General features: G+C 44.7%; 2 protein-coding genes across 4 annotated transcripts in view; both read left to right on the top strand.

Annotated features, from left to right (window-relative positions):
* Nucleotides 1-10,027, top strand: part of ssh1a (slingshot protein phosphatase 1a) — a 28,214-nt gene extending 18,187 nt beyond the window's left edge. Inside the window, exons 8-16 of the mRNA XM_063017491.1 lie at nucleotides 650-844; nucleotides 975-1,068; nucleotides 1,326-1,454; nucleotides 1,610-1,656; nucleotides 1,952-2,098; nucleotides 3,042-3,242; nucleotides 3,945-4,515; nucleotides 5,320-7,805; nucleotides 9,945-10,027. Coding sequence (XP_062873561.1) covers nucleotides 650-844; nucleotides 975-1,068; nucleotides 1,326-1,454; nucleotides 1,610-1,656; nucleotides 1,952-2,098; nucleotides 3,042-3,242; nucleotides 3,945-4,515; nucleotides 5,320-6,300 — 2,365 coding nt within the window. The 3' untranslated portion in view covers nucleotides 6,301-7,805; nucleotides 9,945-10,027. The remainder of the gene's footprint in view (nucleotides 1-649; nucleotides 845-974; nucleotides 1,069-1,325; nucleotides 1,455-1,609; nucleotides 1,657-1,951; nucleotides 2,099-3,041; nucleotides 3,243-3,944; nucleotides 4,516-5,319; nucleotides 7,806-9,944) is intronic.
* A 7,878-nt stretch (nucleotides 10,028-17,905) lies between these two features.
* Nucleotides 17,906-25,542, top strand: part of LOC134335686 (coronin-1C-A-like) — a 38,291-nt gene continuing 30,654 nt past the window's right edge. Inside the window, exon 1 of one of the 3 annotated variants that reach the window (XM_063018278.1) lies at nucleotides 17,906-18,232. In XM_063018278.1, coding sequence (XP_062874348.1) covers nucleotides 18,082-18,232 — 151 coding nt within the window. In that variant the 5' untranslated portion in view covers nucleotides 17,906-18,081. Of the gene's footprint in view, nucleotides 18,233-20,866; nucleotides 20,986-21,616; nucleotides 21,762-25,542 lie in introns of those variants that run through there. The other 2 variants (XM_063018276.1, XM_063018273.1) reach the window with 2 other exon arrangements.

Consider the following 25,542-nt stretch of genomic DNA (forward strand, 5'->3'; position numbering starts at 1 on the left):
CATACTTTAAACTGTATTATAGAAGTGATTTTATACACCTGTTAGCGATATGTACGGCTAGAACGTGTCCACATTCTTGCTTGGCAGGTGCTATATAGCTAAAAAATATGTGTAAAACTGTGGCGCACCAACTATTGGACTATCTGACTGAAAATTGTAATCATCGTTCGTTATTGTCTTTTATTTCTCTACGTAACATACGTGTGTCATGGTTTTTGAAAGCTGATATCTATACATAGAGCAGCATTGTTATTTAAAGGCGCTCGGGTTTCATGTTTACCTCAGACATTGAATAAAGCTTTTATTCTGTTTAATGTGCATTGTTTAAAGCATTGTTCAGGGATCTAGGTGGGTCAGGGTGCGGTAATAAGGATTTAAAACACAGGTTGTGTAAAGATTGTTGCTAAGATGCTAATGTGTGGGGTTGTGACTGGATTTGTTGTCATTCGGTAAACTCAGGCACTGTGCTGCCACCTATCGGTGGACTCGTGTAGGTGTAGGAATTTCTGCAGTGAGACAGACAAGCTTAGTGTATATTTTTACACTTTATTATGTATGGATTTCTGTGCTAATTAAGCTAAAATGTTATATTTTATAATAACAATGTAATAATATCTGCTTTAATATTGCTAACTCTTAACTCTTACAGGTCAGCGCTGCAGGTCCTGCACAAGGCGTGCGAGGTGTCGAGGCGGTACAACTACTTCCCCGGTGGGATGGCGCTCACCTGGACGGGGTACTACGAGAGCTGCATCTCCTCGGATCAAAGCTGCATCAACGAGTGGAACGCCATGCAAGACCTGGAGACCCTACGTGCCGACTCCCCTGCCATGTTCGGGGACAAGTAAGTTCTGACTGCCGGTCATTGTTGCATAGTCTACAGAGGGTCCCTCCTGAATCAGTATGCAGCTACATAAGCATGTGATTAGGCGTGTCAAAACATAGCCAGTATTCAATTTTTCTTTTTTGTTTAGACCGACGGAGAGGGAGCGAACCGAATGCCTCATCAAAGCCAAACTCAGGAGCATCATGATGCTGCGAGACCTGGAGAATGTAACGTCCAAAGAGGTGAATGAAATCATGGGGTGGGGGTGCGTTACTGAATCAGGACGTGAAGAAAGAACTGCAGTCTTTATCAGAGAATCTTTAAGACAGACGAATGTGAGGTCATCTGTCCATGGTCTGAAGCTGAGGTGTAAATTGTAAATGGCGATAAAAATACATAACAAATTCCAGCTCTGTTTATACAGGGAGAATTCCAGCTCTGTTTATACAGGGAGGGTGAAGATGCCGTTGAACCCAGTGTGTTTGTTCCTCTCGGTCAGATCCGTAACGAGCTGGAGCAGCACATGAACTGCAACCTGAAGGAGTACAAGGAGTTCATAGATAACGAGATGCTGCTGATCCTGGGTCAGATGGATAAAGCTACGCTCATATTCGACCATCTCTACCTGGTCAGTGGAGGAATGTACTCAGTGCTATTGCTAGAGTAAAAAATGAGGGGAGCTTAGCCCTTTTGATGTCATTTTCTGTAAGCTGAAAGAAAATAATATCAATGTTATATTTATCTGACTAGATCCTCTTAAAAAGGGTTTATTTTTGGTTTCAGGGTTCTGAATGGAACGCTTCCAACCTAGAGGAGCTACAGGAGAGCGGGTGAGTTTGATTTAGATCTACGGACCTGTCCAGCATTATTAGTTTGGGACTTTGAGTCTGCACACTTGTTGAGGATGGGTGTGTGTGTGTGTGTGTGAGATGGTCTGCGGCTCTTCTTCAGAGAGTCACGCTATGCCTTGCACAAACCGTCCACCACTCATACTGGTGCCTTGCTTAGCCAGCAGAAGTTGAATTTGGTGGATAAATACTCTTGAGTATAGTGTGTTTTTCTGTCTAATTGTTTAACATGTTTTAAATGTGTCAGGTGATCTATATTCTAATGTTTTGTTTACAGAGTGGGCTACATCCTAAATGTCACACGCGAGATCGACAACTTCTTCCCGGGGACGTTTTGCTACCACAACGTGCGCGTGTATGACGAGGAGGCCACAGACCTGCTGGCGTACTGGAACGAGACGTACAACTTCATCGTTAAAGCCAAGTATGAGAGCGTCTCAGCGACTGTCTTTATTTCATACTGATTTTCTTCACTGTCTTATTTTGGATTGGTATAAGAGAATCATTAACAACTGAGTCAAGTAGCATTAGAGTTAAGAAGAATCGGAATCAGTAATAACTGAATCAATTAGATTTCAAATAAGTAAAGATTGAATCCAGTAGAATTCGAATCAGTAACAACTGAATCAAGTAGAATAAGAATCAGTTAATGACTGAATCAAGTAGAATTTAAGTTAGTAATACGTGAATCAAATAGAATTAGAATCACTAATAATTGAATCAAGTAGAATTTAAATCAGTAATAACTGAATCAAGTAGATTTCAAGTTAATAATATGTGAATCAAATAGAATTTGAATCAGTAATGATAGAATCAAGTAGAATTAGAATCAGTATTAACTGAATCAGGTAGAATTTGAATCAGTAATGACTGAGTCATATAGAATTAGAATCAGTAATGACTGAATCAGGTAGAATTAGAATCAGTAATGACTGAATCAGGTAGAATTCGAATCAGTAATGACTGAATCAGGTAGAATTAGAATCAGTAATAACTGAATCAAGTAGAATTAGAATCAGTAATGACTGAATCAGGTAGAATTTGAATCAGTAATGACTGAGTCAAGTAGAATTGGAATCAGTAATGACTGAGTCAAGTAGAATTCGAATCAGTAATGACTGAATCAGGTAGAATTTGAATCAGTAATGACTGAATCAGGTAGAATTAGAATCAGTAATAACTGAATCAAGTAGAATTAGAATCAGTAATGACTGAATCAGGTAGAATTTGAATCAGTAATGACTGAGTCAAGTAGAATTGGAATCAGTAATGACTGAGTCAAGTAGAATTCGAATCAGTAATGACTGAATCAGGTAGAATTTGAATCAGTAATGACTGAATAAGCTGACATTTGTTTGTACCCACAGGAAGAACCAGTCTAAATGTCTGGTCCACTGTAAGATGGGCGTGAGCCGCTCGGCGTCCACGGTCATCGCCTACGCCATGAAGGAGTACGACTGGTCCCTGGACAAGGCGCTCAACTTCGTCAAACAGAAACGCAGCATCACGCGGCCCAACGACAGCTTCATGAGACAGCTGGCCGAATACGAGGGCATTCTGGACGCTAGGTGAGGGGGTTTGACCAGCATCCAAAACCAGTAGAGTCAAGTAGTATTAGAATCAGTAATGACTGAATCAAGTAGTATTAGAATCAGTAATGACTGAATCAAGTAGTATTAGAATCAGTAATGACTGAATCAAGTAGAATTTGAATCAGTAATAACTGAGTCAAGTAGTATTAGAATCAGTAATAACTGAGTCAAGTAGTACTAGAATCAGTAATGACTGAATCAAGTAGAATTTGAATCAGTAATAACTGAGTCAAGTAGTATTAGAATCAGTAATAACTGAGTCAAGTAGTACTAGAATCAGTAATGACTGAATCAAGTAGAATTTGAATCAGTAATAACTGAGTCAAGTAGTATTAGAATCAGTAATAACTGAGTCAAGTAGTATTAGAATCAGTAATGACTGAATCAAGTAGTATTAGAATCAGTAATGACTGAATCAAGTAGTATTAGAATCAGTAATGACTGAATCAAGTAGTATTAGAATCAGTAATGACTGAATCAAGTAGTATTAGAATCAGTAATGACTGAATCAAGTAGTATTAGAATCAGTAATAACTGAGTCAAGTAGTATTAGAATCAGTAATGACTGAATCAAGTAGTATTAGAATCAGTAATGACTGAATCAAGTAGTATTAGAATCAGTAATGACTGAATCAAGTAGTATTAGAATCAGTAATGACTGAATCAATATGTTTACAGTAAACAGCGCCACAATCGTCTCTGGCGCCCAGACTCCGAATGCGACCACCCTGACTGCCAGCGAGCGCCGAGCTGCAACGCCGACTCTTGCTGTGATTCCACCACCCACTCCTCCCCTCTCGGATTGGAACTCGACCCCTCTGACCCCCAAAGCCACAACTACTACTTCCGGCGACTGTCGGACTCGGCGCTGGACAGCGAGCCGTCCACGCCGGTTCACCCCCCGCCGCCGCTGCTCGACGTGGACCGCGTCTTCATTGAGATCGAGGACGTGGAGCGCGACGCCCTTCTGGACGACGGGGCGTCCGGGGCGCCTGGTTTCACCGCGCCCGCCGGAGAGGGCACGGCGGCTCAGACGTGCACCAGGGGGCCGGAGTCGGTGGAGGAGCTACGTCTGCGTCTGGAGTTCAACACGGTGGAGGAGGAGGACGAGGAGGAGGCAAAGAAGGAGCAGGAGGAGATGCAGGCACTGGCAAACGGGGCGAGGAGAGGAGGAGGAGGAACCATGAATCACCTGTGCAATGAAAACTCTAATAACAACAACCACCTCCGAGCACAGAGCAGCATCACTGTGAGTACAACCGCCGGCTGTGTCCCAATTCTTTCCTTTATTTTCTTGATTTGCAACGCCTGCCTGTTTATTTTGAGCTGTTTTGTTTGATGTCCGAGTGGACGCACTTCTTTAGTTAGTGAACTTTGAACTGGTTTGTTTTGTTTAGATTTGTTTGTTTAGTTGTAGTCTGCGTAGACACACTTCTTCAGTTTGTTGATGTTTGAACTTGTTTGTTTAGTTTTGACTTATTTGTTCGGACACACTTCATCGATTTGTTTTGTTTAGTCTTGTTTGTTTAGTTGTTGTCTGAAGAGACACACTTCTTTGATTTGTTTTGTTTAGATGTTTTGTTTGTGGCCTGAGTGGACACACTTGTTTGTTTTGTTTTGTTTAGACTTGTTTGTTTGTGGCCTGAGTGGACACACTTGTTTGTTTTGTTTTGTTTAGACTTGTTTGTTTTGTTGTGTGAGTGGACAAACTTCTGCAGTTTGTTGAAGTGTGAGCTTGTTTGTTTTGTTTTGTTTGAACTTGTTTGTTTTGTTTTGTTTAGACTTGTTTGTTTGTTGTCTGAGTGGATGCACTTCTTAGGTTTGTGGATGTTTGAACTTGTGTGTTTTGCTTAGACTTGGTTTGGTTTGTTTGATGTTTTTGCTGTCTCTGTCTCTTTGAACTCTAAGATTTTTTTCTCACTGAATTTGTTTTGTTTGTTTTCTAACTCGACTTGTTTTGCTTTATCTCTGACTGGACTGGTTTGTTTCAGGTTTTGTTTGATTCTGATTGGGCTTCTGGGTTCTGACTTTCTCTTCTGTTGTTTTCGTTTAGGACGCCGTCCTCAAGAAGCAGACGAATAAACCCAAATCACCGCCCTGCTCTCTCCAAACTCCCAAGTCTTGCTCTGTCTCCTCCAGCGGACAAGAACTTGCACCCTTGTCTCTCTGTAACGTGGCTGGTACCTCGTCTGAGGCGTCTGCGTCCGGTCGGCTCGGGTCCTGCGGGCCACATTGTACCTGCGGTCAGTGCATCAAGGCGCCGGACAAGCCTGAGAGCCAGCTGCTAAAACTGGACCTTCAGCATATAAAGGACAGAATTGTGAAGGGTGAAGAAACAAGCCGAGAGCGGGCGGGGCAGAGGTCTCCGGGCGCTCCTAGAGACGGAGGTTTGATTCCAGGGTCGCAGCAGCAGCAGGAGACGTTAGAGCAGCTAAAAAGGTCCGGTTTGGTCCGGCGGCGGACTGAGCGGCTGGAGAAACTTTCGGGTTTGTTTCAGGAGCGGGCGCGGCCCCGCGAGCACCCCGGGACCGCCGCGCAAGACTCGGCGGAGACGCCCGAGCGTCCCTCTGCGTCTGTCAACCCTCACTCCGGGTTGGGCATCACGCCCTCTGACTTTTGGACCTCGGTGCCGCCCGCGTTCGAAGGCTCGGGGCTCCTGACGCCGGTCTCGTCCCCGCACGGCTCCACGCTGACGCGCAGCTCGAGCAGCGACAGCATCCGCAGCGTCCGAGGCAAACCGGGCCTGGTGCGCCAGCGGGCTCAGGAGATAGAAACCAGGATGCGCCTGGCGGGTCTCACGGTGCCGTCCTGCCTCAAGCGCTCCAACTCGTTAGCCAAGCTCGCCAGCCTCACGTTCTCCTCGGAGGACCTTTGCTCTTCGGCGTGCTCCTCGGACGCCGGGACCCTCCTGTTACTCACGCTGTCCCCGGAGCCGGAAGGTACGATGAGCCCGAGCTGGGACGGCGCCAATCGATGCTCCGCCACCGCGGCCATGGATCTCCACAGTCCAGACAGAACAGGGTCCAGAAGTTGACGCTTGAGATGATATTTTGGAGACACCCAGCGGTTCCTCGCCCTGGTTAATCAGGAGGATTCGTGACTTGGGACTCTCTTTTTGGGAATGAAAGACTTTGGAGTGAAGGTTTCCTTCCCAAAATGTTTTTAGCTTTATTGAACGGACGGAGGGCGACCTTGATGAGGTTCTTGCGAGGTCTGTGGATTAGTGGTGCTCCACCTTACAGGGTTTGCGACACATATGAAGGCTGCCTTCATACAGACCTTTTCCTTTAATTTGTTTCTCGAAACATCATCCTGAGCTGTGAACACACACTATATGGACAAAAGTATTGGGACACCCCTTCTAATTATTGAATTCTTTCATTTCGTGCCCATATAAAGACTCCAAAGCTCCAGTGTCCTGACCTCAGTCCCACTGAAGCAACTGAGGCTTTATTGACCAACATCAGCCCAGCCATATGAATGCCAAATATAAACAAGGTCACTCTGCTTTAATAAGCTCCCAGTGTCCAAACACTTTTAGCCAATATCGTGTACCTGTACTGTATTCCATTATGGAAAACAAGGGGATCCAAATATTTTGGGACGCCTCTTGTGGTCCGAAGGCTTTCAAAGGCACAAACTCTGAGTGCTCTCGGGTTGAACCTTTAGGAAACCATCGCTTGGCTGCCATATCCATCACCCATCTACATATGAACCCCTTCGAGGTGGTACGTCTGCACGAGCTGCTGGAGATATTTTTGCTGTATCTTGATCTGCACCCAGTGGTCCGCTGATCCATTTCATCCCACGGCAACCAAGAACATCAATTCAATCCATTCGGGACCTTCCTGAGCGGTCAGGAGTGGCGCCTTTGACTTTTTTTGCCCCGGTTCTTTGCAGTTCTGGTGCTGGTGAGCACATTCGAGGCACTTTTGACCAAATTAGGATGTTCTTAGGATCACAACCTTCACCTTTTCAAACATGTGACCCAAAGACTTGACTGTGATTCTTAGTTGGTCATGACCAAGAACTTGCTGTTTCCTCTCCTATGAAGCTTGAAACATCAACAATGGTCAGGTTCACTCGCTCGGTTGGCTGGATGTTCCAGTTACCCGCTCACACAGGGCAGTTGTAGCCTAGTGGTTAAGGTACTGGACTAGTAATCGAAAGCTCGCATATTCAAGCCCCATTACTGCCAGGTTGCCCCTGTTGGACCCTTGAGCAAGGCCCTTAAGTCTCAATTGCTTAGACTGTATACTGTCACCGTACTGTAAGTCGCTAAATTCGAATCTCAGCTCTGTTACCGGTCGGTGCCCCCTAGTGGGCAGTGCAGAAGATAAAATCAGCCACTAGTCTGCTGGCTGGGAAAAGACCGTGGTCTTCGATGCTGTATAAGGACCCCGAACCTACTGTTCCTGTGAAGAGTCATGCGCGAGCCTGACCACCGGTCTATCCTACTCGGATGCAATCAAGGTGCCCAGCCGGAAGACTAATTGGCTAGGACAGGGGGGAACTGGGACGCCACTTTATCCAAATCTGGTCAGTCAGCCTAAATTTGATTGGTGTCCATAAGGGGGTCTGTTTTTTTGGGTACCTTAAGGTCTCAAGGTGTAAAACCAAATGCGCGTAAGCACACACTGTCCTGCACACGGCACACACGCCGATCGTTAACGCGCCCGGTCCCTCGTGGTCCATGGACGTGGACGTTCAGCTGTTTGTTCTGTATCGTTTGTATCGTAGCCGAGCTGTTTAATCAGGACGAGGTCTCTCCGATATGAACCCGCTGACCGTGCGAATACTGTGAAATATTTACGGGCCGAAACGGAAACGCTGGGCGTGGGTGCGAGCCTGACCTGAGGTACCCGTGATATATCTGCTGTAAACCTTTTACCACCTGAGGGACGTCCCGACGGGCGTGGGGCTGCACAGTTTTTGTGATTCCTTCGACCAAAAAGGACCAAAGTTCTTCAGAGGGTTTCTCTGCGCCGGACCTGGAAGCCGTATGCGCCACTTAGCTTAGCTTTACGATTGGCTCATGAGCTTGGGAGGACGGTTGGCCTTATTCAACAGTTTGAACACTGCAGGTCACGGCAAATTCTATTGATGGTCGCGGTTGTTTATTTGCATCGAGTTGCATTGAAATAAATCTCAGCTCTGTTACCGGTCGGCTGGGCGCCCCCTAGCAGGCACAGATTGGCCACTAGTCTGCTGGGTGAGAATAGACCGGACTAAAAAAAGGTAGGCGGGGTCTTCGGGCGCTGTATAAGGACCCTGGTTAGTTACCCGATGCGCCTACTGTTCCTGTGGAGGAACGTGGAGATCAGTGCATGACTCTCCATGCGCAAGACCGACCTCAAATCTCTACCCTACTCGGATGAAATCAGGGTCCTTAGGGGCCCTAGTATTAAGGCCCCTCAGTAGGAGCATTTTAAGGGAGCTAGGAGTTTAGACATGCCCTCTTCCCGGGAGTGTAGTAGGACAGACTTAGGGTGCCATTTTTGACCGTCCGAGTCGTATCTTTTTGCCATTTTGCCTCTGATGCCATGACAAGGTCAGATATAGGAACAGGACTATGGGAATGTAGTGACCAGTTTACATGGATTGAAGTTTAGTTTACATGAAAATAAAAGTGCCTTACTGAGAGACCCAGGCGTAGTCCAGCACCCACCTTCTTATCGATCAGATTGCCAACCGGGCTGGTACAGGGGGGGGTGTGGTGTTGGCTCTGTTACCGGTCGGCTGGGCGCCCCCTAGCTCACCGCTAGTCTGCTGTGTGGGAAAAGACCGGGGCAGGGTCTTCGAGGCTGTATAAGGACCCTGGTTAGTAGCCCGAGGCGCCTACTGTTCATGTGGAGGAACACGGAGATCGGAGCGTGACTCTCCATGAGCGAGACCGACCTCATGTGTGAAAGTACAGGCGAATAAGAAGGGGTCGGGGGCACTCACACCTGTCTGGGGGGGTGAAGATTCGTCGCTACGGTCAAAAAAGTGGAAAAAGACTGGACTACAAAAAAGGGGGCGGGGTCTTCGACGCTGTATTAGGGCCCTTGTTAGTAGCCAGAGTTGCCTGTACAGAAGTGGAGGAACATGGGGGTCGGCGCGTGACTCTCCATGCGCGAGACCGACCTCGTGTAAATCTACCGAAGTACGGGCGAATAAAAAGGGGTCGGGGGGCGAATACACCCTCCTCGGGTGCGATCGCGGTCCCCAGCAGAGGAAGTATAATCAGCTATGACTAAATTTGTTATAGATTTGCCAAAGTTTCACTTCTCAATCGCGGCTCGTCCGTCAACGACATTTTGGGAGTAAGGTATGTCTCAAACCTACAGAACAGAGTACACGACTCGTCTTTGAGCAATTTTAGCTTATGATGAATTATTCCGACGCCACTCTTATCGCACCTTCGTAAAGAACTTTGTTCGTAAAATCGAACGCCGGGCGCCGTGAGGTCCGCAAACTGTCCGTAAATCCCGTCGTAATTCTACGAAGCTCCACTACTGTAACTGTTACCGTTTTATTTAAATACGCGATTGTTATCTCTTGCACTGCGATATTTGCTGTAGTTCCGATGCATCTCGCACTTTGTACGTTTTATTAAAATGTTCTGTAAATATTACAAAAATAAAGTTGTTTTTTCGTTCAGTTCTCTGTGAGGTTGTTTTTCTTTCTGGTTCTCAGCGGTGCTATCGACCCGGCCGGGCGTCTGACCTGATACCAATGGCTAAGATTTCGGAACGGGTCGGGCGAATGCCAAGTGGACTGTACTGCGCCCGGGCTCCACGTGACGCTGCTCTGCGCTCTGACTGACCGAGCTGGACGACACGAGCCTTCCCTAAACTATTGTCACAAATAAAAGGCACGAGCTTTGATGTGTGTGTTTGTTCAGTGTCATTTGTTCTGGAAACCAAGAGGACGGAGATAAACATAGAGTAAGAGCGTTCTGTTTGTCAGTCTGTCTGTCTCTGTCAGTCGGTATATCTGTCTCTCTGTCAGTCTCTCTGTCTGTCCATCTGTCTTTTTTTCTGTCAGTCTGTCACTGTCTGTTTGTCTCTTTGTCTGTCTGTCTTTGTCTGTACAGCTGTATGTCAGTCAGTTCGTCTGTCTGTCTCTTTTCGTCAGTCTATCTGTCAGTCAGTTTGTCTGTCCGTCTGTCTCTGTCTCTTCGTCTGTTTGTCCGTATGTCTGTCTGTTCATCAGTCAATTCTTCTGTCCATCCGTCTGTCTATTTGTCTGTCTGTCTGTCAGTCTGTCTGTCCGTTTGTCTCTCCATCTGTCCTTTTGTCTGTCTCTCTGTCTGTCTCTTTTCCTGTCTGTCTGTACGCCTGACTGTCTGTCTCTCTTTTCATCTGTCTCTTTGTCTGTTAGCCTGTCCATCTGTCTGTATTTTTTCTGTCAGTCTTCCATCTGTCTCTTTGTCTGTCTGTCTTTCTGCCTGTTTGTCTGTCCATTCGTCTGTCTGTCTGTCAGTCTGTGCCTCTGTCACTTTGTCAGTCTGTGTGTCTGCCTGTTTGTCCATCTGTCTCTTCGTCTGTTTGTTAGTCTGTCTCTCCATCTGTCTCTTTTTCTGTCAGTCTGTCTGTCAGTCTGTCTGTCAATTCATCTGTCTATCCGTCTGTCTGTCCTCTTGTCCCCTTCTGTCTTTTTTGGTTAACTGACGGGAGCAGACAGACATGAATCACTTCCAACGCTCCAGCTCTGTAAATCCTGGCGTGAGCCGCCGCCGAGTCCGTGTCCCCCGGAGGTGAAGCGACTATGTAATGATGTCATTTCCTGTTCTCTCCTCTCCTGACGGGAACAGCGGCGGTTAGCGCTGACAGACGCGGAGCTAAACGCACCCTCGTACTGTAACATACACACACACACACACACACACACACACACACACTCGTACCCACCAGCATAAACATCATGTGTTTTATTATTATGAGCTCATTTTCCACAACTCCACGTCTCCATTGTTATTCCCTCATAATGGCTGATCAGCTTTAGCCTTGAGCGCCTGTAACACACACAAACGCACGCACACGCACACACACACACTTCCTGTTTGGCCGTTGCCGTGGAGTCTGGAAGAAAAACACATTTTCGCGGCGTCTGTTTTGGTGCTTTTACTGTCGCTGGCTCTCCGTTTCCTCTCTGCTGTAACCGTCTGTCGTTCACTTCATGTTATATGTACAGAAAAATAAGCGGACGCCAGAACGTGTGGATGTTTATGCACTAATACCAATAATAGTGCCAAAAGTATGTGGACACATCGCTAATTCTCGTCAGAATCCTCCTCAAAAGAGCGTCTGATGTTCTAGCTGAAAAGATCACGCAGACACACAGAGGTCACTCTGACTGGCCGATCCGGACGACACGCTTTCTTTTTGGTCAAAGGCCCTTCCCTAAACTAGTGTCACAAATAAAAGCACGAGGTTTGATGTGTGTTTGTTCAGTGTCATTTTTTCTGGAAACCAAGAGGACGGAGTTGTACATAAAGTAAGAGCACATAAATTTCCTCCTGGCACAAGGAGTTCGTTTTTTTCCATCTGTCTGTCTGTTCATTAGTCTGTCCGTCTGTCTGTACGTCTGTTCATCAGTCTGTCTTTGTCAGTCTGTCTGTCTGTTTGTCAGTCTCTGTTCATCTGTCCGTCTCTTCTTTTGTCAGTCTGTCTCTTGTTCTGTCAGTCTGTCTGTTTCTCCATTTGTCTGCACGTCTGTTCGTCAGTCTGTCTCTTTGTGAGTCTGTCTCTCTGTTTGTCAGTCTCTCTGTTCATCTGTCTGTGTTCTGTCAGTCTGTCTGTTCATTTGTCTGTCTGTGTGTACATCTGTTTGTCTGTCTCTGTCAGTCTGTCTGTCTCTTTGGCAGTCTATCTCTGTCTGTTTGTCACTCTCTCTGTTCATCTGTCTGTCTCTTTTTCTGTCTGTCTGTCTGTCTGTCTGTACATCTGTCTCTTCTTTTGGCAGTCTGTCTCTCTGTCAGTCTATCCATCTGTCTATATGTCCGTCTGTATCTCAGTCTGTCCATATGTCTGCCTTTCCATCTGTTTATCTGCCTGTCTCTTTGTCTGTTCATCAGTCTGTCTTTCTGTCCATCTGTCTCTCAGCCTGGTCGTCTGTCTGTCTCTTTGTCAGTCTCTCTGTTCATCTGTCTGTCTCTTCTTTTGTCAGTCTGCCTCTTGTTTTGTCTGTCTGTCCGTCTGTCTCTTCTTTTGTCAGTCTGTCAGGAGGCTGATGAGAATTTGAAGCATGTCTGTGGGGATTTGTGCTTTGGTACTTTTAATACTTTGACTGGGACATTCGGGTACAGGAATGAAAACCGTAGTTACTTTGCCCAAAAATTCCATCAGTCGGAACCGATGGAAACCCGCAGGAACCAGGCGTACGGACTGGAGTCAGCTGACGGCACTGAGGTCAGCTGGTAACTTATTGCATTAGGGACGTGACATCACAGCACACGAGAGCGATAAATCCTCGTCCTCCCGGGACACGCTGGACAAGACGACGGCTACCAGCCACTCGGACCGCCCGTCCAACAAAGCTTCTCCTTGTTCTGGTGTAGGAAGGTTGGGAAGTCTGGCTACTGAAATTCCCGGTGCTCTCGGGTAAGTGACGTGAACGTGTTCAGGAGGCGTCGCTGCATCGGTAAGATTTTCTCTAGAGTAATTCAGCTCTGAGTTTTTACGTTGTTAAGTTGTGCTGAGAGGGAAAACATGCAGCCACAAGATGATCAAGTGATTCGCCTTGAGCCGGGCTGGAAATAGCAGGACAATGGGACTCTTGTGGCCCCGCGGACTGCTGGTCCTGCACCAGGTTCTAATCAGTAAATTGTAAAAATAGCTTTCTCACGTATCAAATTTCAAAATAAAATAACAGATTTTACCTTATTAATTATTTTTTTCACTGAATACATGCTCGCACACACACAATCACCTATCTGAGCAAAACTATTCGCCTATTATCTTTCATCCAAAGAACTGAACCCATCACATACTGCTTAGCTGCAATCATACTCACTGCCTGTTTTTATTTACATTTAACTTAAATAAATATATCTTATTTACACTCCTGCTTATATGTTCTAGAAAATAGGAACTCAAAACTGTGCAGCACCATCAATCAGCCAGCAGAGGTCGTAATAGCAGCAGTCATGAGGAATTCCTCATAAACAGTAAAATCAGTTTTCTAACATTTTTACTTGAGTACATGCTCGTGCACACACAATCACCTATCTTTCATCAAAATACCATAGATACACTCCAAAACTTGCAAAAACTACAAACTTAATATTAATCCACATGGTTTTGGATACGAATGAGGTGTTCAAATACTTTCGGCCACGGAGTGATTTCCGGATTTCTCAAGACGAGCGTTAATCACGCTACGATAACACGTTTCCAGTTTATGCATGTTGGGAGGCACTGAATCCAGATAAGAAGAGCATAATAAACCATTAGGAGCGAGCAGGGCTTTCGGAGAGGTGGTACCGTTCCAGAAGAATGAGGGCGGATCGGTCAAAGTGTGTCAGGAGCTTCACGCATGGTTTTATTTTCTCATCGGTCTGTGTAGGAGGGTCGGATCGCAAGCGGGCCAAAATGCAGCCTTTTACAAAACGCTTCCGGTACCTCCCTGCCAAACCCGGCATTGTGGGTAAGTTCAAGTCTCAGTGGTGCTATAACCCTGGTGAGGCACTTTACAGACACAGTTAAAGGAATCTAAGGTAGGAAACGCTGGATGTACAACCATCTACCTGCAGCTGCGACAGCGCCCCTACTGCCCAGATGAGACGTCTGCACATGGAGCGGAGGTGTTCCTATCTATGGTTTAACAGCCCTACAGTTTAAAAACAAAATTTTTCAATACAGTTGAATGGAAATTAGGGATTTTACCATCTACCGTCCATAATATTATTAAATGATTCAGAGAATAAATAGCGGTGATCAACAGCATGTCAATATACAAGCAAGAATGAGCGGAATTCCACTTTCACAGCCAAAATAATGGGCGTCGGATTTCAGAACGTTCCTAAAAGAACTTTTCACGTCATAGCTATTGAATTTGGAATTTGGAGTCTACTGAAACCTAAGCAGTTCAGTTGGTTTGCTGAAACATCTTGTTTCCAAACAATTTTTCAAGTGAATACATGCTTGCACACACATAATCACCTATCTGAGCGAAAATATTCACCACACACTACTGAGCTGCAATCACACTCACATTTCTTTTTCAATTGAATACATGCTTGCACACACATAATCACCTATCTGAGCAAAACTATTCACTTCATTCTCTCCAGTTAGGATTGCTGTCGGTTGTTATTGTTTTTATTTACGTTGCTTTTACTGTCCCAAATTTGTAGTCGGACAAGATTGTTAATTAATAAAAATAATAATAAAAAAAACACATATGACATGTTTAGAATAGCAGCTGATTGGGAATGGAGTTCAGGCCCTGTGGGATTTCAGAACGTTCTTAAAAGAAACGGTTATGTAGACATCTAGAGTCTATCAACAAAACATAAACAATAAAGTTGGTTAGCTAACAATTTTTAATTGAATACATGCTTGCACACACACAATCACCTATCCACTACTATTCACCACCCACTACAGACTGCTGAGCTGCAATCACACTTGCATTTATTTTCAATTGTGTACATGCTTGCACACACACAATCACCTATCTGAGCAAAGCCATTCACTTCACTTTAAGTGAAAATTAAGCTGCTATCATTCTTGCATTTTCTTTAGGAAATACACCTCTCCAGTCAGGATTGCTGTCAGTTGTTATTGTTTTTATTTACGTTGCTCCTACTGTCCCAAATGTGCGGTCGGACAAGATTGTTAATTAATAAAAATAAATAATAAAACACATATGACATGTTTAGAATAGCAGCTGATTGGGAATGGAGTTTAGGCTTTGTGGGATCGTCCAGCTGAGTCCGAAGTGAATTAGGGAAACGTTATTTACTGTCGAGATCTCAGAGAAAACCTTGTGACTCTCATTCACGCTTTTCCTGCTGATGTTGTGGTCAATAAAACGAAAGCAGCCCGTGTTACCCGGCGGCTATTCTGACATGCCGAAGTCACAAGACTCCGAGGGAAAGTGAGCAGCTCCTGCGAAGGTCAGCGTTCACAACATCAGCCTTGTTTAGGTTCAGCAGTTAAAGGCTTTTCACAGGATCGACAGGAAGGATAAAAGCGGGATGAAGCGGGATTAAAAAAACACTGATAAGAGGAGCTGAAGCGAATACCAGCACTGCTGAGTTACAGCGGTTTCGGTTAATAATGAATGAGTACTGTAGTTACCAAACATCAGAAATCCAGATACGGGAGGACGGGGAGTGAGCACGGAGGAGTGAGGAAAGCTCAGATACGAACCCACCATGCCTGCATGCCAAACCCATGGCATCACTCTCAGCTCGCACGATATAGCAGCAATAACATGATCTTTTTTTTTTTCCCTGTAGAACGCAATGGGACAAAACCAAGGTAGGGTGGGGGAGCAACAGGGCAGCCCAGCAGGCCTGGAGGAAAAGGAACCCAGCCCACACCCTGGGGCCAGCCACGAGGAAGGAAACCTAATCGAGGCAACCTGCGGGGATGACAAGAATCGGCCAGGAGTGGCCGGTAAAAGGCTGGACGTGGGCCCAGGCAGACAGCCAGCATCACCTATTCTCGAGCTGGACGCCTGTTCTCACATAGAGGAGGTCCCTCCCACTACAGACGGGGAGTGGTGGACGCAGCGAGGGGACGAGGCCAGAGAGGGAGGCAGGGAAAGAGGTGGAGGAGGAGGCGAGGAAGGCAGGGCCGCACCTCTGGTTTCGCAGGAACCGAGTATCAGAGTCAGCGCCGAGCCGGCCAGATCTTCAGGACTTGTTCCAGAGCGCAGAGACAGGATGGACCCGGAGGAGATTCTACAGGAGAACCGGCAGGAGAGCATCCAGGAACTTAAAAGCATCTCATATGGCGAGGATGGCACCGTTTGCTCTCAGGAAATTAAAGCATCGGTCACTTCAGATGTCAAGAGAGACGTGAAAACTGAGCTGGACCGTTTTGGAAAGCAAGATGGAACTAGGATGATTGATGACGTCATGACTTCAGAGGACCTTTTTGATGAAATGCCAGTTTCTAATGTGGAGGACGTTCTGAGATCATCAGCTGATGACTCCATTCATAGTACTCATGGTTTTTCACTGGGCCAAAACGTACCTGGTGCCACCTCGGTGTCCTGTGAACCAACCTTATCTGGAGGAAGCAAAGGTGACCTGACACTGCCGTGGGGTGCGAACACATCTAATTCTGAGGACAATATTCCCAGTGAGGTGGTGTCACCAAGTTCAGGTAATGATAGTGATATATCTCCTGCTTTGGCTTTGTGTGTCATTACAGAACTGAAGGATGACTTTGGAGACCTCATGCGACCCCAAACCGCAGGTGGTGATCCAAGACGAGGCGGTGCAACCCAGGAAAGCAGGAACATTCCAGGGTTTCCAGTGGTTCCATCACTGGTCCTTGAAGGTCACAATGTTTTAAACATGCCATTTTCTGTGCCAGACTTGGAAGGGCAAAATGAAAATGGGAAAATAACTGATTCCTTTCGTAAAGAACCACCAGCTCAATTTGAAGACAGTATTTCCAGTGAGGTGGTGTCACCAGGTTCAGGTGATGATCATGAGGTTTTGTCTTCTGCCTTTGATGACTTTGGAGACATCATGCAACCCCAAAAAAGCAGAACCATTCCAGAGTGTTCAGTGGTTCCATCACTGGTTCTTGAAGGCCACAATGTTCTAAACCTGCCAATGTTGGAGGAGCAACACGAAGAGGACTTAGAACGGCAAAATAAAGATGGAAATAGTCAACCTGATTCCTTACGTAAAGATTCACCAGCTGAAGCAGCTGTTGCCACATCTGGATTTGCTAATGAAAGAACACAAGGCCATAACGACAATGATTCTGCATCCTCGACAAACAAAGAAGCTGTTCCTCCACCAGAAAGAGCCGACGTTCAGACCGAGAGAATTCCAGAGCTGTCTTCGCTAGTTGCGATTGGCCAACTATTTTATGGGAACACTGTCAGTCCTGCAGAAGAACTGGATCCCCAACAGGGTTTGTTTGCAGCCATGGAATCTAAAACGGCTTCCAAGGAAAGCAAAGGTGATAAGAACGAGCAATGGGGCGAGATTTCAGACCCAGATGTGGCTAAACCCTCTGTGAAGAGCATGACAGTAGAGATGGGAATAGGAAATGTAGCAGGAAAAGATCTGGACGATGCTTCAGCCATATGGTCATCATCATCTGTGAGAAACAGACACAACCAGGATGTTGATAAAAGCTCCTCTTTGGTAACTGATATGCACCAGGAGACATCAAGGTTCTCTGAGGTTCTCTCAGACCTGAAGATAATTGAAAGTCATGAAAAAGATGATCTACAACCTTCACACTTGGAATCAAAGATGTTTGAGACCTTGGTTGCTTCGTCTCGACCTGGGGACAAGCATGAACTACAAAATCTGACCACTGAGACCGGGCTTTGCATGGAAGACCCCATCAAGGATGGTTCCGGCTCATCTACATACAAAACTGGGACTGAAGATGCTCTTCTGGATGTGTCAAATCCCACTTTGGTATGCAGTACACAACAACAACTTCCAGAACAAAACAATCTCAGTGGACAGGATCTCAGTCCCGACCCGGAGCCTACAGGAACGAACCAAACTGATCAAAGGAACGTCACAGACCAGACTGCTTCAACCAGAGTGAAAGGTCCAGATCCTGCAAAAGGCAGACCTGTGTCTGACCTCATAAAGGAGACGATTCAGCTGCATGAGAAGATGAAAGGATGGAGCAAACCAGTGGACGTCAAAGCTGACGCGACTGTAGATGCTGCGCAGTCTGTCAAAGTGGCGCAGATGAAGGTGGCATTCGACACGCCGAAGAAATCACCGGATAAAGGACTAAAGAGGGAGCCATCAGCGAGAAAAGGTAAAGCTTCTCATTATTACACTGCAAACCATTAAGAATAGGTTGACTATGAAAGTTCCCTGGGATTAGATGCTTTCTGTTGGAGGTACTGTGGGTACCTGAGTACATTTCATTGTGCCCCCGTGTCCCGAATGCTCATTGGGATTTTGGGATTGGGTCAAGGTACTGGACTATAATTGGGAAGGTAGCTGGTGTCCCACCAAGGTCAAGTTGCCACCAATGGGACTTTTCCCCCTCAACCCAATGAAATACAAAGGATTTGTTTTGACATGTTGTTGAGCCAATGACAGATAATATTGGATTTTTAAGTGTCTGTCCTAGCGTTGCATATGCGGAGGACTGGCAGCTGAAAAACCGGACTGTCCGACCTAAAGCCGGACGGCTCGCTACCCTAATTCTGGTCCAGGTAAAAACTGGACCAAAAACGTTGTTGTGTAAGACTTTCGCAAGTCAAAATTTATAGACACTTATAGTCTCTTGCAGTCTGTAGCTGATTAGAACTCTATGAACACTTCTTAGTCTTTTTTTTTTCTGAAAATATGCTGTTGAACATACAAACCCCATCTGTGGAAAAGTTGATGGTTGGAGAACATGAAGGACATGACAGTAAACAGAGATGAGGACAGAACTCGGGTGTTGCTGTGTGGAAAACTTGACCAGTCTCAGTCCTGTGTGTCATTATTTACATCTATTTTTAATCTGTTGCATTTGAAATCATTTTGATTGTTTGTATATAGCTTTTGTTCTGTGGTTTGACTTGTATTGGGTCCTTATTTTGTTTACCTCCCTGAGTCCTGCATTATGGTGCCATCTTGTGGGAAAACGTTCATAAAACTGCCCTCATCTAGTACCTCACAACCTCTGCCACAACATATCACAATATACTTTTTTTTAAATTTTATAAGATTATGACACGTTGGACCTCCAATTTTAAAGCCTTGGGCCTAATTCGTCCCCTGCACTGCTTATAAGAGGTTATAACAGCTTATAACAGCTTATAAGTGTGTCTGTGAGCATTTGTGCTCATTCTTTCAATAAAGCATTTGTCCCATACCAGGCACCGGTGTCTGGCAATTCAACACAGGGTTGATGTCTGGGCTCGGTACAGACCACTATAGTTCATCAACACCAAACCGAAACACCTTAAGTCATTAACTGGTTGGGTGTCTGCATACTTTTTGCATTATGGTGTAATTATGTATCATTCGTGTCAGGGTCCTGGTGGGTCCAGCCTCACCTGGAAGCAATGGGTGCAGGGCCAGTGCTACTAGCTCACTCATACATAAGGGGAATTTAGAATAGCCAATCAAATTTTTGGTAGAAAACCCATATGAACACTCATCATAGACATTGATTCAAAGTGAGGTTTAAACCTGGTGCCCTAGGACCAATGTTGCTGTGCGCCATCTACTCTACTACCAACCAAAGTGCATGATAGTGCTACAAAACATCACAATGTATTTATATATTTCTGAACTACTCTTACTCTTGTGGTTAAAGTAATGCATCATTGATCATAAGGTTGCTGGATCAAGCCCTACCCCTTCCCCAGTTGGACCCCTGAGCAAGAGGCCCCTAAATTTCATGCGCTGTATATGGGCCACATTAGAATCAGAATCAGAATCAGACTTTGTTGGCCAAATATGCTCACACATACAACGAATTTGACTTTGGTTATACAGATGCTAGCAGTGCACGATAAATACAATAAAGACAGTCTTAAACACACACACACACACACACACACACACACACACACACACACACTCAAACTCAAAACTCAAAAGAAGCTTTATTGGCATGACAAATAAGGACATTCGTATTGCCAAAGCAAGTTAGAGAGAAATGATAAAAATAACAACAAGAAAGAACAAATATATACAAAACAGTTACATGTGCAAAAAATATAACATAGAATAAAATATTAATAAAAACAGTGCAAAATAATAACAATAAAAATTATAATATTCACAGTAATGAGGTAGTAATAACATATACTCTCTCTCTAACACACACTGAAGTGTGTGTTAGAGAGAGAGTATATATATATATGTGTGTGTGTGTGTGTGTGTGTGTGTTTAAGACTGTCTTGATTGTATTTATGTATTTAGTAAATAACTTTAGATTAAAGCTTCTGCCAAATGCTGTAGATGTTAATGCTACTTGAAATGCTTGAAAGATTCTGTGTTTCTCAGGCACTGACGTTGCACAAGCAGTTCTGGCTCACAGTCGGCGTTCCAGTTCATGTCAAATCTGTCCTTAAGGCTCTGTGCAGGCCACTAGGGGGCAGAAACAGCAAACTGGTCAAAGCAGCACGACTACGCTGAGGTTGTTTAGTGCTGAAACCTGAAAACAGAGCCTTTATGTCTTTTAATCAATTTTATTCACACGAATTTGATCATAATATGAGGTGTCCACATACTTCTGGCGCATTTTGTAGGTAGGGTACAGCTGATTAATGATGTTTACCTGTAATGTAGAATTTAAATGGGCGGGCGCTGTGAGCGGGGCGCGTCCTGATTGGCTGCTCGGATTCGACTCAGTGGGCTGTTTTTTCCAAATATGGTAATGCTAGGCGTGTGAGTGTCGAGGGGGCGTGGTTTCCGGTCAGGAGGCTTTGGGAAGGCGAGTCAGTCAGGCGCGCCACAGCCAGGCAAGCAGTCAGACGCTCGGGGACGGTGGGAACTAAAAGAGCGGCTATAAGCTCATATTTTTTTACCAGCTGTGAGGAAAATTCTGCTTTCTTTGTGAAGGTAAGACGTGTTTGCGTGATGCTGGAGGTGCTTATTGTGGTAAAAAGCTGCTGTGTGGTGTCGGTAGTGCTGTGCGAACGTTAGCTCACTGACATCAGCGCTTAGTAACGTTAAACCGGCTGTGTGCGCAAATTCTTCCTTAATAGACACTAAACTTCTCCGCTTTAGGGCTTTATGTGGAATTGAGACGTATTTAAGTGCCCGGTTTTGCATAAGCTGCTCAGCTGTGAATAAAAAACCGAAGTTCGGAGCCGCATTTGACTTTGATTTGGTTAACGGTTTGTTAAGGAAAGTATCGCGATACTTGGGATTTAATGCACAGTGCATGAGAGATCTCGCGAGATTTCAATCGCACTGCACGCATTCTTCGTACTTATTCGTGTTTCTTCGTATTCCTTCGTTTTTATTCGTAGTTCTTCGTTTTTACGAGTGGCTTATCCTGGTCAGGGTTGCGGTTGCTCTTGTGCAGAGGACTGGCAGAACCTTGCACACCATTTCTCACTGATTAGGGTGAATAATTTCGATATTCCAAGCCACCTACTGCATGTTCTTGAGGTGGAGACTCCTCCCAGACAGTGAGTGACTCATGTTCCTCACACCCAACGCCCAGAAGCTAGATCAGTAATATGCCCAAGATCTAAAACAAGTGCAACGTTTGTTTTGTATTGAAACCTTTTATGATAAGCAGCCACTCTGGATTAATGCCAACAAATCTAGAGTCTTATATCTAGCAATGGAAAAACCACAAACACCAAAGGAATCCCGGGAAATATCAGGTCAGAAGTTCTTTGACTTATTTTCATGCATGGTCCAGACCCTGTGACGTCAAATGTCCAGGGTTTGAGAAGAAATTGTGTTATTTTCGTGATTTCTCTCGAAGCTCTGGTGTCAGTCGGTCACATTTGAACTCGACGCCTCAGGATTTGGTCCGGAATCGTGTTTGTTTTTCATTGGGAAATGATTCCCAATGATTTAAAAAGGCCGCACAGAACAGGGACAGGGCCATCATAGTGACAGGCCATGTGCTGACCCGATGAGCACTGAAAAATGTTAGATTAGATTGGATTCGAGTACAAGTACAGAGCCAATGAAATGCAGTAGCATCTAACCAGAAGTGTAAGATAGAGATTATTTACGTATATTACAGTTAAAGTGACCAGATAAGTGAAATATTGAACAGATAATGCTGATTGTACAGTGTATAGACTAGTATATCATTACAGAGTGATAAAAGGTGACTAAAAGTGGCTAAATATGTAAATAATGACTGAGAATAAATAAAGTAAAGTATATAAGTATGGCAAATATATACCAAGTCAAGTCAATTTTATTTGTATAGCGTTTTTTACAGTGGACATTGTCTCAAAGCAACTTTACAGAATCCAGGACCAACAGACCAAAAACCCCTGTTTAACTCCCTTAAAAGTACAGGAAGCAACCTTGAGAGGAACCAGACTCAGCAGGGACCCATTCTCATTGGGTGGCCTGGAGGATAATCTGAATAAATAGGATTGACACGAATCATACATACACAAAATGGGCGTACTTCATTATTCAGTCCAGTCTGTATACAATATATACATTATTGTTTGTTCTGGTGTAAATAGTGCAATAGTGCCATGTGCAAATACTGATAGTGTATGCACCATAGTTGTTTTTGAAACGATTCCCAAGTAATTAAAAAAATCTGATACAGAACAGCGCCTGTGACCTCACAGTCTTTATCGAGCAGGAAAATAAACTGGGCGAATTTGACATTTTTGCAGCAAGTCTGTTCACGTCTGGCTGTTTGCTGCCAGTGAGTCAGCGAGGAAACTCTTGTGCTTGTTTTTACTGTGATGTTTGGCCCGAACGCGGCAAAAATGGTAACTTGGGACGATCTGTTGGGAATTGAAGATAAAAAATTGTGCTCAATGTACCGATTAATAGGCTGTATTAGCAGTTTGGGTTAGAATAGAATAGAATAGAATTCATTTATTTGTCTTATATACACATACATGTGTACAGTATGTTGAAATTCTTTATTCACGTGTCCCAGCTTGTTTGGAAGCTGGAGGGGGTTAAGGGCCTCGCTCAAGAGCTGGGATTCGAACTCTCAACCTTTCAGTTGATTGTACAATGCTCTACACACTAGGCTACCACTGTCTTACTAAATAAAGCAGAAGTAGATAGCTGAATATGGGGTGTGTATAATTTTGTACTGAATGTGTGTGTGTGTCATATGTACGAACTTCTATTTCCTTTTTTGGCATTTAGAAGACGCTTTTATCCACTTACAGTACATAGTCTAAGCAATTGAGGATTAAGGGCCTTGCTCAGGTACCCAACAGTGGGCCTTCTGCTTACTAGTCCAGTACCTTAACCACTAGGCTACATCTGCCCCCCCCAGCTATAATACAAGACTAATATGATTGTTTTGGCTGCTATCATATTACTAGAGCTGATTGTGTTGGTCTGCATACCTGATTTGACAGGTTTTTACTTTGGGTGCCCTTCCTGACTCGAGCCTCTTTACCCCTAAAGTCTATCTGGGCTTGGGACCAGCACTGAGAGCGCACTGACAAGTGCACCTCCCGATGGCTAGGTTGTTCCAGGCGTGTTGCTGTAGGCGGCCGATTAGCAAACGGCACCGCTGAGATCTGGCGTCACGAGTGATACAAATAAAGTTGTTGATTCAAGGTCTCGGTCGGTTTATTAAGTGTGTGGTGCTGTTTATTGAACTTTGGTAGAATTGAACGCCTTTATTTGTCATGTATACATATACACGTGTACAGTACTATGAAATTCATTTTCCGTATATCCCAACATGTCTGGAAGCTGGGGTCAGAGAGCAGGGTCAGCCAGTATACGGTGCCCCTGGAGCCGAGCAAAGGGAAACTCAAGGGCCCGACAGTGGCTGCATGGTAGAGCTGGGATTCAAACTCTCAACCTTTCAGTTGATCGCCCAAAGCTCTACCCACTAGGCTACCACTGTCCCTTGTATGTGGTACGTGGACACCTGACCAGTTTCTGCTTGATTCGTCTATATTAGGTCAAAAGCGAAGCCTGAATGTGCGTTAGAACTGGCTCACACGTGACCGTGCAGGAAGTAACTTGCAACTCGGTCACACGAGTCTTTCCTGTCGGTGTAGTTCTGCTTACAAGTCGGCCGTTCCTTCGCGTCATGTTTTGCCCTCCACGTTTCCTCGCAGTCCAGAAGGCCCGGCGAGTTTCCGGTACGGCTAAGACCAGCCATACCGAGACTGGGTCGGACAGGAATTTAACCTCGACTTAACACCTCGGCACCTCGGCTCTAACGAACTTGTGATTTACCACCGCGTTCAGATCTTAGAAGCTTCGTGAGTGCAGGTTAACAGCCTGAATTTTGCACAAAACGCACGCCAAAGCTAAATAAAAATGCCACACCCATAAAAATATTTTCCAGCAATCTTATACAGTAGACCCTTGACTTACGAATTTAATTGGGCTGTTCTTAAGTCAAAATGTTTGTAATTTACCCCTTTTTTTCCCATAAGAAATAATGTAAATAGAATTAATCCGTGCCAGACCTTCCAAACCCCCCCTTACCTAACCTCTCTAATGTCTTAAATGCTCTTTTTGTTATAAATACACGTATATTTCCCTTAAATCTTAAATTATATATAATAAACTATAATAAACGACTATACACAGTAGTACTGTACTGTACATAAACACACACATCACAGTACAGTACGTGTGCTGCACCATACACCATAATACATTTCCTTCTTTTTTTCAATAGTAATAGATTTTTTCATTTTCTCACCACTGCGCTTTCTCTGCACCTTCTTTTGGGCCATTTTGATATAGAATTTTACAAAATATAAAGAAAACACCGGAAAAATCCGCCGCCGTCCGAATGTTCGCTCACTGAAAATAATCGCTCGTAACCCAAAACGTTCGTATAATTAATTTAGAGCCATGTCGCTGCGTTTTATGGTAACAAGGATGCACATTTCTAGCGAGCATTCCATTAGATTATCAGTCCCATCACAGTTTTAGTTTCATGCTTCATCTAATGAACATCAGCGGAACAAAGTGAACGTGGCACTGATGGTGAACATAAGCGCTGAGCAGAACCGGTTCAGTCACAGTTCGTAAATAAAGAAGACGTAGCTCGATCAAAGCTCGTCCTGATGGTACACTGATGATTAACGTCTGTGTTATAAGATGACAGGCAGAATTTGAGCTTCACATCCTTCATAATTTTACTAAGGTAAATGCATAAGGAACGTTTTTATTCCACTGGATTGAGAACAGCTGATTGTCTCTATAACTGGGTGGGTAAGTTAGACTGGGTGAGTCTCAGATCAGCCGTCTGAACTCTCGCTCTCAGTTCAAATCAAACCTCAGCTGTTAAAAATGGATTTATGGGTTTTTTCTCGGTAACGTCAGTCGAATGACGACTCCTCTGATCTGCTGGATCCTGACCAGCATAAAAAGGTTGATAAAAATTTAATGAATCAAGTAATAATAATAATAATAATAATAATAATAATAGTATCGTGTACTGTTCAACTAGACAGTTAAACAACC

This window comes from Trichomycterus rosablanca, chromosome 21, assembly GCF_030014385.1.
Source record: "Trichomycterus rosablanca isolate fTriRos1 chromosome 21, fTriRos1.hap1, whole genome shotgun sequence".
NCBI classification, from domain to species: domain Eukaryota; kingdom Metazoa; phylum Chordata; class Actinopteri; order Siluriformes; family Trichomycteridae; genus Trichomycterus; species Trichomycterus rosablanca.